General features: G+C 41.0%; 1 protein-coding gene across 2 annotated transcripts in view; it reads left to right on the plus strand.

Annotated features, from left to right (window-relative positions):
- rasgrp1 (RAS guanyl releasing protein 1) overlaps positions 1 to 15,024 on the plus strand; it is a 72,755-nt gene that overhangs the window by 23,916 nt on the left and 33,815 nt on the right. For both annotated transcript variants that reach the window (XM_003214495.4, XM_062968204.1), the window contains exons 3-4: positions 10,123 to 10,228; positions 11,772 to 11,834. In XM_003214495.4, coding sequence (XP_003214543.3) covers positions 10,123 to 10,228; positions 11,772 to 11,834 — 169 coding nt within the window. The remainder of the gene's footprint in view (positions 1 to 10,122; positions 10,229 to 11,771; positions 11,835 to 15,024) is intronic.

Consider the following 15,024-nt stretch of genomic DNA (forward strand, 5'->3'; position numbering starts at 1 on the left):
AACTATTATTAAAGGTGACATCCTGCTTTCTTACTAAAAATGTTGATGCATGCTTAAGCTAAATGTACACCATTACGTATTAATTTATTATAATTTTTCACAATTGTTTTAAGTCTGCAAGTGTTATCTTTTCCCCATTCTCACATAACAATTTAATGAAACATTCCTAGACATTTATAAAGTCATTGAATGCTTTTTCCTCATCAACATGATTAGCTTTTCAGTTTTTACCGTTGCAAACATTTTAACTATCCCAGTCTTCCATTCTTGGAATGCCTTCATTTTTCCCATTTGTGTATAGATGAGTCTTGCTGCTATTACCATATATAATCAAATCTTTTAATGTTGACATTCTAAGTATGAGTGTAACTGCAGCTTCATGTGAGAAGGGACAGCACTTAGATACCTTTGTCCAAAAGTAAGCAAAGTTTTAGACAGATGCTGATGGTCATGGTCAGGTTTACCTGGAAAAAAAGGGAGCCAGTAGCAGTACAAGGCAGTCCTCAAGCTACGAACAAGATAGGTTCTGTAGGTTTATGTTGAATTTGTATGTAATACGGAACAGGTACATTTTTAAATATAACTCCATCCAATATATATAAAAAAGTAAAGTGTGTGTGTGTGTGTGTGTTTGTGTGTGTGTGTTTTGCCTTTCTAATCGTATAGGCAGGGCCGGCCCCACTCATGCGGCAGCTGACGCCGCCGCCTCGGGCGCAGGCCCGGGGGGGCGCCGTCAGGCTGGGCGGGAGGCGGGGCACCGCCCTGACGGTGCCCCGCCTCCCGCCCAGTGCGCCCTGGCCCGTCTGGCCTGCTTGAAAAGGCCAGACGGGCGAGCGGGAGTAGCGTGGGAGGCGGGGCCAGCTCTGACGCCGCTCCCCCCCCCCGCCCAGCGTGCCTTGGCCCCGCCTCCCACGCTGCGTGGGAGGCAGGGCCAAGGCACGCTGGGCGGGGGGGGAGCGGCGTCAGAGCTGGCCCCGCCTCCCACGCTACTCCCGCTCGCCCGTCTGGCCTTCCTAGAAGGCCAGAAAGCAGCGGAGGTCCCTCCAGGCCGCGATTGCGGCCTGGAGGGACCTCCGCTGCTTTCTGGCCTGGTAGGAAAGGCCAGACGGGCGAGCGGGAGTAGCGGAGGCGGAGCCAGCTCTGACGCCGCTCCCCCCCCGCCCAGCGTGCCTTGGCCCCGCCTCCCACGCTGCGTGGGAGGCAGGGCCAAGGCACGCTGGGCGGGGGGGGAGCGGCGTCAGAGCTGGCTCCGCCTCCGCTACTCCCGCTCGCCCGTCTGGCCTTTCCTACCAGGCCAGAAAGCAGCGGAGGTCCCTCCAGGCCGCAATCGCGGCCTGGAGGGACCTCCGCTGCTTTCTGGCCTTCTAGGAAGGCCAGACGGGCGAGCGGGAGTAGCGTGGGAGGCGGAGCCAGCTCTGACGCCGCTCCCCCCCCCGCCCAGCGTGCCTTGGCCCTGCCTCCCACGCAGCGTGGGAGGCGGGGCCAAGGCACGCTGGGCGGGGGGGGAGCGGCGTCAGAGCTGGCTCCGCCTCCGCTACTCCCGCTCGCCCGTCTGGCCTTTCCTACCAGGCCAGAAAGCAGCGGAGGTCCCTCCAGGCCGCAATCGCGGCCTGGAGGGACCTCCGCTGCTTTCTGGCCTGCTAGGAAGGCCAGACGGGCGAGTGGGAGTAGCGTGGGAGGCGGGGCCAACTCTGGCCCCGCCCCCCCGCCCAGCGTGCCCTGGCCCCGCCTCCCACGCAGCGTGGGAGGCGGGGCCAGGGCACGCTGGGCGGGGGCGGGGCCAACTGTGGCCCCGCCCCCTCACTAATCGCCATGGCCCCGCCTCCCACGCAGCGTGGGAGGCGGGGCCAGGGCGCGGGAGGCGGGGCCGGTGGCGGGGGCGCTTTTCAGCACCCCCGCTTCCCATTAAAAATTATCTCCGGCCGGCCCTGCGTATAGGGAAGAGTTAACACACCCCTGTGATGTTTGTTTTGCTATCTGTGGCCCTGTTCAGAAGATTTCACCTCACTTTCTGTCCCTGTGAGAATTGGATTTTGAAAAATTTGGCTTGTTATGGAAACAGGGATTGTTGAAAATGCTTCAGTGGAGACATCTTTCCCCCATAAAGACTCTTTCAGCAGTGGATTTCCCTTCCTAGGGGTAGATGTCTCTCTCACTTCCTATTGTCTCATCCCCATTCTTAACTATGAGTTGTCTGTAAGTTGGATGTTTGTAACTCAGGTACTTCCTGTACTATGAGTAGTGTCAGCTAGTTGAGGAATGCCATTTTAATTTCTCTCAATACACCAGAGCAGTTGTAAATTAGTGGCACTATGGAAAATTAAAATAGTAGCTTGTTTAAAGCAGCGGGGTTGGGAGGAAATTAACAAGGGTGGAATGGGGGAGTCCCCAGTTGATTGGGCCAAAAGATGTCAGGCATTTATGTTAGATTGGATTGATTGGCAGAGTTTGGGATTGCCAGACTATAATAATTACAATAATAATAATTTTATTCTTATACCCCGCCCCATCTCCCCGAAGGGACTCGGAGGGGCTTACATGGGGCCAAGCCCGAACAGAACAATAAAACAAAACAATAAAACCAATAAAACCAATAATCAGACAATAAAAGCAAGTCATAAAAACCACATACAAGATAAAATGTAAAATCATAGATAGGTTCAAAGAATCTAGGCCAAAGTGATAAAAGTGCAAATAAATCATGTCATCGAGGGAAGGAGGTTACTCAGCTGTAATGGGTATAAAGTACCATTATAATACTGGGGAAGGCATTCACTATAATGGACAACAGGTCGATCATACAGAGATCAGTCACCCAAAGCCTCCTGGAAGAGCCAAGTCTTCAGGCTCGTCCGAAAGGAGAGGAGGGTAGGGATAGGGGATTGCCAGACTACAAAGACTAATTGATAGCACAGTCCTCTGAATTTCTGCTAGTCATTAAAATTTAATTCCCATGTACGTGTGCCCAAGATCGTTCCAAAGTTTCTGATTGCAAATTGGTTCCTATTTACAGCAATAGGCAAATTAAGGATTTTTCTACTTTTTCCCTGTTGTAAAAACACAGTTGCTAGCAGGAGAGGGAGGGCCAAAGACATTTCCATTTTCCATTACCATAGTTTTGATAATAGAACTTCTGTTAGTTTATTAGCCAAGGAAGTCCTCTCTAAGGTTCTCTCAAATATTCTTCCATGGTCAAATAGGAAAGATAAAGATGAACTGGGAGATTTCAACAAGGATCATAATCCCTGTGATGATTCTTAGGTTTGCTCTTATTTTGTACTGAATTGTTGTTATAGTTTGATACTGTGGTAAATTTTCTTAGTGACCGTGATAGATGGGGTACGACTCTAATTAATAATACATCTAGTGTTTTGAGTATTTCCTCCTCTTTTTCATTCTGAGACCAATATGATGCTTGATTAACACAAGAGCTATGTACTGCATCACGTTTGAAAGTCAGCGAATGAGCATATGGTTATACAGTAGAGTCTCACTTATCCAACACTCGCTTATCCAACGTTCTGGATTATCCAACACATTTTTGCAGTCCATGTTTTCAATATATCGTGATATTTTGGTGCTAAATTTGTAAATACAGTAATTTCAACCTAACATTACTGCGTATTGAACTACTTTTTCTGTCAAATTTGTTGAAAAACATGATGTTTTGGTGCTTAATTTGTAAAATCATAACCTATTTTGATGTTTAATAGGCCTTTTCTTAATCTCTCTTTATTATCCAACATATTCGCTTATCCAACGTTCTGCCGGCCCGTTTATGTTGGATAAGTGAGATTCTACTGTATTATTATTATTATTATTATTATTAGCAGCTGTGGTGCAGGCGGGAGAGCAAGCCAGCTGCAACCAGCTGCAATGAATCACTCTGACCAGGAGGTCATGAGTTCGAGGCCTGCTCGGAGCCTATGTTTGTCTTGTCTTTGTTCTATGTTAAAAGGCATTGAATGTTTGCCTATATGTGTAATGTGATCCGCCCTGAGTCCCCTTCGGGGTGAGAAGGGCGGAATATAAATGCTGTAAATAATAATAATAATAAATAATAGGATCATTGATGTTGCCATCCCAGGTAACAGTCGCATTGACAAACAAAAAAAAAAAACAGGGAAAACTCAGCCGCTATCAGGACCTCAAGATTGAACTTCAGAGACTCTGGCAGAAACCAGTGCAGGTGGTCCTGGGGTGCCGTGCCAAAAGATCTCAGCCGGCATTTGGAAACCATAGACATTGACAAAATTATGATCTGCCAACTGCAAAAGGCCACCCTACTGGGATCTGCATGCATCATCCGAAAATACATCACACAGTTCTAGACACTTGGGAAGTGTTCGACTTGTGATTTTGTGATATGAAATCCAGCATATCTATCTTGTTTGCTGTGTCATAATAACATAATAATAATAATAATAATAATAATAATAATAATAATAATAATAATAATAAAACTTTATTTACACCCCACCACCATCTCCCCATGGGGACTTGGGGCAGCTCACATGGGGCAAGGCCCGACCAGCACTATTTACAAAAACAACAGCATAAATACATTGAACAATATACAAAAAAATTAAAACACAGTAAGACAATAAAACAAGAGTTAATACAGCAGTAATAATATCAATCAACCACCAAGTACAATTCAGTCGACTTTATTGGTGGGGGGGACTGCAGCAGAAATATAAAAATAACATAATCAGTTAAAATACCAGAATAAAAGGGACCTAATAAAATTCAGGATAGAGTTATAGTGCCAACTGAGGCTGGTCATCCAGTGACTGTCTCACCAAAGGCCAACCTAAACATCCAGGTCTTCAGCTGTTTCCTGAAGGAGGATAGAGAGGGAGCCAACCTAATCTCCCTGGGGAGGGAGTTCCAGAGCCGGGGGGCCACGGCCGAGAAGGCCCTCTCCCTCGTCCCCAACAGTCGTAACTGTGAGGAAGATGGAAGCGAGAGGAGGGCCCCCCCCCCTCGGAGGATCTTAGAGATCGAGTAGGTTCATAGGGGACGACGCGGTCACGAAGATAGGCAGGTCCCAAAGCGTTTAGAGCTTTATAGGTAATAACCTGCACCTTGAATTGGGCTCGGAATATTATCGGCAGCCAGTGGAGCTGCTTGAATTATCTTAAATTATAGAGGTCCTTTGTATATTTTGTGTGCTCCTCGATATTATGGAATAGTGGGAGAAAATGGTTAGTTGAACTAGGTGAAAGATAATACTGCAGCTTTGAGTTCTGTATGAATGTGTGGCTGAATGACCTAATACTAATAATTAGTATGAATTTGCATAAAAGAAAAATTAATAATCTAAATCATTGGTTCTCAACCAAGTACAGATATGAGCCCATTATAAGCATTTACTATAAGATGGCAATAGTGGCAAAGTAATCCATCCTTTTGGCCACCATATTTTCTTCTGGTAGATCTTTTTTGGGTGGTTAAAGTCTGCCTTGGTTGAAAGTAGATTGTAATCCTCAGAAATCCTTTGCAAAACAGGCGGTGTTTGGCGAATAAAACCTCTTACTGATAGCCTGATTTACATAATGTCTTTCCAGCATAATATGTTGGAATGAAGCTTCACTTGGTCATTGCATTCGCTCATAGGCTTGCGTTCCCACAGCCTGAGAAAATATGCAAGATTCGTGAAAAAATGACACAATGTTCATTTCTTGTTCCATGCATGCAGTGGGGTAGGACTGAAAGACAAGAAAAGGAAGTTGGTAAATGGCTCACTAAAAACAAAAGCAAAAGTCAGCATTACAAAAACCTACATGACCTCACTTCTTCTCAAGGATTTGTAGTAAGATCCAATCTCAAAAATCATCCAGCCCTTGTGATTCAGATAATTACTCTGTATCTGATTTGTTTTTGGGAGCAAGGCCATTGAACATGTGGTGGATAATCAGCCCAAGAATCTCCTGGGTGAACCCGATTTCCTACATGGGCTATGGCACTAAAACTACCAATATTATCATAGTAGGTCACTTTTGCTTGATAGTTGGGAGGTCTGTGAGCATGTTAATTATTAGCAGTTTATGAGACTCTTTGTCATGGTATCTTTTTGAACTTTGTTGCAGGAGGAGTTTGGACAGTGGTGAGTTGGTCTGGGAACATAGTGCTAGGGGTCTTCTGCCCTACTCAATGGTTTTTGGATTGTAGAAGGGTTGCAGTGTTATGGCTTAAACCCCATGCTTTTTTATTTCCACATAAAAATGCTAGAAAGGTCACCCAGGGATTTGGTACATCATTAGTATGCTGTGTATATTCGATTCTGCCTCTTTTTTCATGTACTTTTAATTCTGATAATACAATGGAAGCTATTAACTGCAGGCAGTTGTGAAAAAAAAGAGTATGCAGTCAAGTATCTGGATTTCCAGCCATGCCCTCTGTCTTTACATGAGAAATCAGGCCTTGCCTCAGTCATTTTCATGTTTAATTACAGCAGAACGCTCCATATAGGGCTGTCCTCAAAGTCACTGCTTCAGCAGGCAGCAGCATTTGGCTGGAGATAGCAGATCAAATCGTAATATAAAACCATTTTGTTTCAGCTTCATTGCTTACCAAGGTTAATTCAGAGAGTTCACTTGTAGTCAGGGTATTTCAGGAATACTTTCTTCCCTATGAGCCTGTCCAAAAGTTGTATTTAACTTCTGAAGTCATTTTTATATGCTTTAGCTTACAGAAAACATACCTTTCAAGTAAAGTTTTCTGTCCCCTGAATTGCTTCTTGTGGGTAGGTATTAAAATACACCTTAGAACATGTTTTTGATGTTGCTATCTTTTTAAAATGCTTTTTAAGGTTAGGATTTCACTCCAGTCTTTTATATATTTTGATTTGAATTTGCTTGCTGCATAATCTGAGGATGCAGTATACCAAGACAGTATACCAGTATACCACTTTACCAAGTGGGAAAGTGGATAGTGCAAATTAAGAATAATTATAATTATGCAGCGTAAGGATTAGTCTAACCAGCTAAAATCATGGACAAGGTAGTATGCAGTCTTCAAATGTTGAGCAAACTGATTCTATGTAGCAAAATTTGGAAAAAAAAATCTGTTTTGAAAGTGTTATTTCCTGTTTAATTGTGCAGAAATTACTTTGAAAGAAGTTGCTATGCTCCAGAAACTCTGCTTTTTTGGCTGCCACAAACTATGTTGAATTGGTTGAGATTCTATGAGAAAAACTATAGCAAAATGTGCTGCTGGATGTCCCGCAAAAACAAAGTTTTTTTTTTTTGATAAAACCAATCTGGAAATGACATTTATAACTCAAGAACAAAAATCGTGCTACATAGTGTAATCAGTGTAGAGAAAGGAAAATTTGAGGCTTGCAAGCTGTATTTTTATATTTATGTGTTTATTTCAAATGTTTTTTTCTGTAATTCATATTATCCAGAATTTCAGAGCAATGTATGTAGTTATCCTAGTGTAAATACAGTGATAAAACATGTAATTTAAACAAGCGCATGTCAAAATGTTTGGGGGCAGATAATCATTTTGGTTCTGAAATGAGTGGTATATATGTGTGCATAAAAGACTTTGCCACTGCCAGAAAATCCTTTTATCTCATTATATGTCATATCTTTCAGCGATGGGCACTCTAAAAAGAGTCTTGGAAGAAGGCCCTAATTCACAAATTGGTTAATATTTATGTGTGTACATGCACAAATATGTAGAGTAAGCCTCTTGTATCCATGTGGGATACATTCCCATCCAGACTGTGGTTACATGAAGCAGAGGATATGATGAATGCCATTAAATTACCTGACTTCAGGTCCCAAAATATCATAGTGTCGCTTTGGAGAACCTAGCAAATTCTTAGAAAGGATACCCCTATAGAAATGTCTAGCTCCTCCAGGGCAGCACTATAACTTCCAGGAAAACATCCCATGGAAGCATCCTACGGATACAATTTTTTCCTGAGTATAGTGGAATCATGAATCTGGGTCCTACTTTTGGGGCGGGGGGCGGTGGTGTGTCTCTTTCTGTATAGAGCTAAAGATATGCAAATGAATCCATTTTGTTTACTTTATTTATATCACATGGACAAATTATTTCTGAAATTGAGGGATCACTGTAAAGTAATAGCAAAAAAGGAAAAGTATGGTATATAATACAATATAAGGTAAGTTATGTTATTAATACACACTTCTTATATAATGTGGTCCCTTATATGTTTTCCTGAGTATAGTGGAATCATGAATCTGGGTCCTACTTTTGGGGCGGGGGGCGGTGGTGTGTGTCTTTCTGTATAGAGCTAAAGATATGCAAATGAATCCATTTTGTTTACTTTATTTATATCACATGGACAAATTATTTCTGAAATTGAGGGATCACTGTAAAGTAATAGCAAAAAAGGAAAAGTATGGTATATAATACAATATAAGGTAAGTTATGTTATTAATACACACTTCTTATATAATGTGGTCCCTTATATGTTACGATTATAACATCAGCTTGTATCTAACACTCTGTATTGGTGAGTAACCGATTCTTTAAACCACCTCAGTTACTCACCAATACAGAGTGTTAGATACAAGTTGATGTTATAATCGTAACATATAGGTGACCACGTTATATAAGAAGTGTGTGTTAATAACATAACTTACCTTATATTTATTATATTTTATTATATTATATTATATACCATAAAGAGCCCCGGTGGCGAAGTGTGTTAAAGCACTGAGCTGCTGAACTTGCAGACCAAAAGGTTGCAGGTTCAAATCCCGGGAGCGGAGTGAGCGCCCGCTGTTGGCTTCTGCCAACCTAGCAGTTCAAAAACATGCCAATGTGAGTAGATCAATAGGTACCGCTCCGGCGGGAAGGTAACGGCGCTCCATGCAGTCATGCCGGCCACATGACCTGAAGGTGTCTATGGACAACGCCGGCTCTTCGGCTTAGTAATGGAGATGAGCACCAACCCGCAGAGTCAGACATGACTGGACTTAACGTCAGGGGAAACCTTTACCTTTTTGCTGTATATAATAGACATCTGTGCATTTCACTGTAAAGTAATGACAATATAACTTTTTAAAAATACTTTATTTTTGTAATGCCCTCTGATATTATTTTTAAAATAGCATAGGTGCTCTATATTTAAATGCAGATTCTAAATGTGAAATCATGCTCCAACTTTGAACATTCACACAGTGGGTTGCTGCTCAGTTGGCTGTGTGGTTTCACTGACAGGTAGGCAAGCGGAAATGACAATGAATCTTACAAAGCTTTCAGTTGTTATAAGATAAACTGAAGAAGCTTCAAGTGTGCATTGGAACATGCTGTCCTGTGGAGGCTGGCTTAAAAGGAAAGCAACGTTTTCTTTTGTGTGTTAATGCTAGCATGGATGCAATGTGTATAACTTTTGCATATGAATTTATAAATGTTGAACATTGTGTAATTGATTAGACTGCTCTAAAGTAAAGAGGTTATGGACTGCCTCTATTGGCATAGTTCAAGTTATAAGGATTTATTTATTGGTTCATATAGCCCAGGATAGCTCTGGCTGGCAATAGCTCTCCAGGGTTTCAGGCAATATTTTTTTTAGTTCTATCATGAATGAAATACTTTCCTTTTACTGTTTTGGCACCCTTTTGATACCTGAATCTTTAGTTAGATTAATATCTGTGATGATGATGAGCTTCTCCTTGCGTCTCCCTCCATTCTTCCCATTGGCAAGATATCCTTCAGTGTGTTTGAAGAGTGCTCCTTCTCAAGTTCACCTCTTTTTGCCCCTTTAACAATCCCAGCCATTTCTCACCCAGTTATTCTCCTTTACATAGTCCTGGAAGTGTCATGTGTTATTGGTCACTCCTGTTCCCCATTTGGTTTAAGTGCTATAAAACCTCCCAGAAACCTCTCGTTCGGAAATCCCCCCAACTCTGTCAGCTGCTTTCTGGCCACAACCTGGTATTTTGCAGTACAGCATCTCTATTGAGGAATATATGCTTCTGTTCTTAGGATTTCCTCTGTAATGCTCATACATCTGCTTGCTTAGTGAGCCATTCCGCTACTGAGCAGGTGAGATTGGAAACTGGAAACCTGCATGGTGTGTATCCAAGAAACTTCTTGTAATGCTTCTAGTAACACCATGTTTCTTAATATTTTCAGATTCAGAAGGAAACCTATGTAGAAATGATCAGCTATTGAAGGTAACGTTGACCATGCATCAACTTATTATATCATCAACTGAAGTGCTGCAAAAGCTAATAGATTTATATCCTTTTAAACATTTGCTGTGTATGCATTAGTTACTAATACAGAAGTTACAATAATGGAAGGGTGTCAGTGATATTTGCTATTGGCCAAATCTTTTTAGGAATGGACATCATCTAGCAGCACAGTCAACTGATATTTCTGAAGGAATAAACTGGGTCTTTGAAATTATCTTGGTTTCAGTTTAAATATGTAATTTTTGTCTGATACTCATTAATTTAACTAGTAATTAGACTAAAATCTTTCAGGTGATTGAAGAGTTTTTGTGGCTTGTGTAAAGCAAAATTAGGATTGCAGAGAATTCTGAATGATTACTTAGGAGTGTTTGTGAGCCAGGATTTTTCCCCCAAATAATTTCAATAAAGATTTTTAGAAAAGTGAATGATATATGTTGACATCCTTTACAGTACTGAGACTTCTTGTGTATCACAGGCTATTTAATTCAAATTTTAAAAGGTTATTTTTTCCTATAAATCCTGTGCCTGTGTTTTGATGCAGTGGTGAGAAAGCAAGTTACAAATTGTGTTGTCGAAGGCCTTCATTGCTGGAATAACTGGGTTGCTTTGAGTTTTCTGGTCACAACCTCTGAGGATGCCTGCCATAAATGTGGGTGAAACGTCAGGAGAGAATGCTTCTGGAACATGGCCATACGGCCCGGATAACTTACAGTAATCAAGTTACAAATTGTATCATAACTAAGATTTGTTTTATTTATTGCACTTCAAAGCAAATGTTTGTTTGTTGTTTCAGTTTATTTTATATCAACATCTCCCTTATTTGGGTTGAAAACAGAATGGTTAGATTTGACTTCATTTGATCATCATTTTTTAGATACAAAGTTAATTTTTACGGATAGCCCTGTGGGTATGATCCAACGAAACCGAGCGCTTTCAGATCTTGTTGATTTCTGTGGAAAGTAATTATATTATATTATTATGATTAACCTTGGCTGTATAATGCCTCCATGTAACTAGATCCAACTGTTTTGCACAAAATGTTTTTAGAGCACATAAGATACAAAACATTTGGGAGATGTTCTTTCTGATCAAGTAGTATGATTTCCTTCTTATTATTCACATATTGTACAGTAAACAAGAGCTGATGTTTTTCCCTGACCCTTTTCTGTTTTTGTGATAAGGTAGCTTATAACTCAATTTTCTAAAATTTCCCCAGCAAGTTGCTTCCCAGATGTATCTTTTTGGTCTTTGCAGTTAAAAAAAACCTGAAACAGATACTAGTTCTGCCTTTGGACAAATGAATATATAATTACAAAATCAAGTGATGTTAAGTGTGAGATAATATTAATTAAGAGGGTCTGTAGAGGAAAGGATGGATGTTTATCTACAATGTCAATTCTACATATTATCTTTTATTCGTATCAGTGTTGGTCACTGTGCTGTTTCAAAAATCTATTTTGATTATTATGCCATAATATCCTGGTCTTGTTTAACCAGTTTATCAACAGGTATAGTTTTCTTTTGCAAGGCAGGATATAATAAACTTAATTTTGGGGCTTTGACAATCTTTCCTTAGCAGTAAATTACATATCTCGATGCTCTGGAAGATAATTCTTCTTTGCTTTGCTATAAGATATGTTGCCTTGTAAGGTAAGCATACTTCTTTCTTTTACATGAGCTTATTTAAATGCAGTACATTATTTAAAAATTATTCTTATTGATCAATTATTATGAAGCAATGAAGAATGCTAGTGTATGCTGGAATCCGTTTGTATGATTTTGTTTAGGACTGTAAATAGATGCTTATTGTGCAGTTACTGCTCATTAGTTGTGGCAGATCCAGACATGTTTTGCTATCTCTAGAACTTTTCCCTAAGTAGAAGAACTATTGTAAAAGAACTATTCCCTATAGAACAGGCATGGGCAAACTTCGGCCCTCCGGGTGTTTTGGACTTTAACTCCCACAACTGGCTGTTAGGAATTGTGGGAGTTGAAGTCCAAATCACCTAGAGAACTGAAGTTTGCCCATGCCTGCTATAGAAGAACCTTTTGGCCTAGGTTTTACTTGGGAAATGTAGCTCTTCCCCCTCCCATTTCACTTGTGATTATGAATGCTTCATAAACTGGTTAGATTATTAGAGCTTAATATATGTTTCTATTATTTTCAATGAACCTGTTCCTGTGGTTTTAAACCTTTCTATGGCTGTTTCCCAAGCCTGAATTGAAGTTAGGCCATGGAAAACAAAAACGTAAGAACCTGTGTATCAACACAAGACACAAATCCATATTTAAAGGGGTCACAGTGAGGTCCAATAAACCACTCCAGAAAGGGGTTTAAGTGGGGGAACAAGAGTAAGGTGAGTGGCAGGTTTGGGGTTGGAGTTTGGGGACTAGCACATCAGTTTTAGTTAACAAAGGTGGAATAAATTGCCATGCCTGTTTTGAATTTGTAAAATTTTACCTACTATTAAATGCTTCAAAAAGTATTTTCTTATTGTCAAGTATATTTGTTTACAAGGTTGGAAAGGGCTGCATTGCATCATTGGTGTATTGATTAGCACTGTTGTCTGGGATAAGGAAGATCCATATTATTATTATTTTTTTTTACAAAAATGAGGCTTTTTGTCAAAACTGCATGAGTTTGTGACATCAGTCAGGCATTTCAACCTCTGCACATGCATACTGTTTGTGGACCGTTTTAAAGAAGTGACCAGAATCTTAACAACTATGTTGTAATTCCATAAATTCACCCTCAGTACTGTAGTCCACTCTACACAAAATCAAAAGTTGGGAGCAGCATTAGAGATGGTTTGTGGGAACTACAACAGAAAGCAACCCCCAGAAAATCAAGGGTTTTTCCTTACAGAAATGAGTCATTCAGACATGACACATGGGGGTCTAATTCATTGTGTTTTACTTTCTGAACTGAGTACATTACAATGCAAGTTGCCCTCCATATGTACTCAATTAATCAAAAATTTTGAGAGGGCCAAATTGGACATAAACAATAATACAATATGCAATTGTCCGAATACTAAACATAAGTATTCTCTCTCCCACCCCCTAAACCAAAAGGTCTCCAGTAAGCCCTGCTATGGGACTCTTTCTATTATATAGAGCAGTTGGACTTCTGAACTGAAGTGCCATACAGAACCATATAGCATCAGTTTAAAAGGGATTGCTCTGGCTGCCAATATAATTCTGAACTAAATTTAAAGTGATACGAGGGTTGAATGAAAAGTAATGCCTCCTCAACAGATGGCAGTACTGGTATGCGGCAGGTACTGGCTTGAACGGTTGTGTTGTTAAAGTGCGAAGTATGGAACCCCGAGCAGATGGTTGGTCAATGTGACTTAAGCAATGTGCAATCATTGAATTCTTGACAGCAGAAGGTGTCACCCCAAAGGAGAACATCTGACTGGGAATATCTGACTTGCGTGACGAACAAAGAGTTGGACGTCCTGTGACAGCAACCACCTAGTTTCACAAGCAAAAGGTTGACAGATTGATTCAGGATGATCGTCGTATCACTCAGAGAGAAATTTCAGGCATAATCAGCATTTCACAAGAATGTGTGGGTCACATTATTGCTTTGCTTAGCAATTGGAAGACCTGTGCATGATGGGTACCCAGGATGCTGATGCCTGAAATGAAAGCACACAGACTTGAAATTTACCAGGAACTCCTCTCGCGTTGCGAGAATGAAAGCGACACCTTTCTCCAATCAATTGTGACAGGAGACGAAATGTGGGTACACCATTATGACCCGGAGGCAAAGCATCAGTCTATGGAATATCGACACAAAGATTCGCCCCAGAAAAATAAATTCAAGACACAGCCCTCAGATGGAAAAATCATGGCAACAGTGTTCTGTGATGCAGATGGCGTTTTCCATGTTAATTTCCTTGAACGTGGAACAATAAATTAGGAGCGTTACATCACAATGCTGTGGACTTTGAAATGACAGCTAACAAGGGTCCAAAAGGAAAAGGGAAATGTTTTCCTGCAGCATGAGAATGCCAGACCACACATTTCACATGCCACCACAGAAGAACTTCAAAGACTGGATCTCACCACCGTACGGCATCTTCTATACAATCCAGTTTTAGTACTGTCTGACTTCTATCTGTCCCCAATAATGAAACAAGATCTGCGGGGACATCATTATGCTTCTGATGAAGACATTGAGAGAACTGTGAGATGCTGGTTGCGGACACAGAGTTGCGGACTTCTTCCGTGATGGCTTCAGAAAACATGTTCATCATTGGCAGAAATGTATCCAATTGTTTGGTGATTATGTGGAAAAGTGAATAGTGGTAGTTAAAGAGCACACAAGGATTATGTCTGTGTTTTTTTAAAATATTCTCATCCAAACCCAAGTAACGAAGGTGGAGGCATTACTTTTCTTTCAAACCTCGTATAACATATGTAAAACCCTGCATTGCTGAGAATATCAGTGGTGAAGGCGTTGTCTTTTTAAAATCTGTGCCTACCTGAGGATTAAAGTCTCTTGGAAGGTTCCTCTGTGTCCTACTAGTTTGGGCAATACATTATTGAACTATATGGGAGAGGTTGGTCTCTGTTTCGCTCAGAGGTCCTAATGGCACAAACACTGGCAGAGTTCTGGTAGATACATATTGTCGCTTAATTCTTTCACTTCTTTGATATTTCTCCTGTGTCTGAACAATTCTTAAAAATATAGATCATACGCTAAGTAATATTCTCTTCAAAGGGGCCCTAAAGGCAACAGATCCCTTCTAACTTGGAAACTTAGCAGGGTTATCTCTGGTTAACTCTTGGATGAGAAACTACTAATGAATACCAGGTGCCATAGGCTATG

Source organism: Anolis carolinensis, chromosome 1 (genome assembly GCF_035594765.1).
Source record: "Anolis carolinensis isolate JA03-04 chromosome 1, rAnoCar3.1.pri, whole genome shotgun sequence".
Taxonomy (NCBI): Eukaryota; Metazoa; Chordata; class Lepidosauria; order Squamata; family Dactyloidae; genus Anolis; species Anolis carolinensis.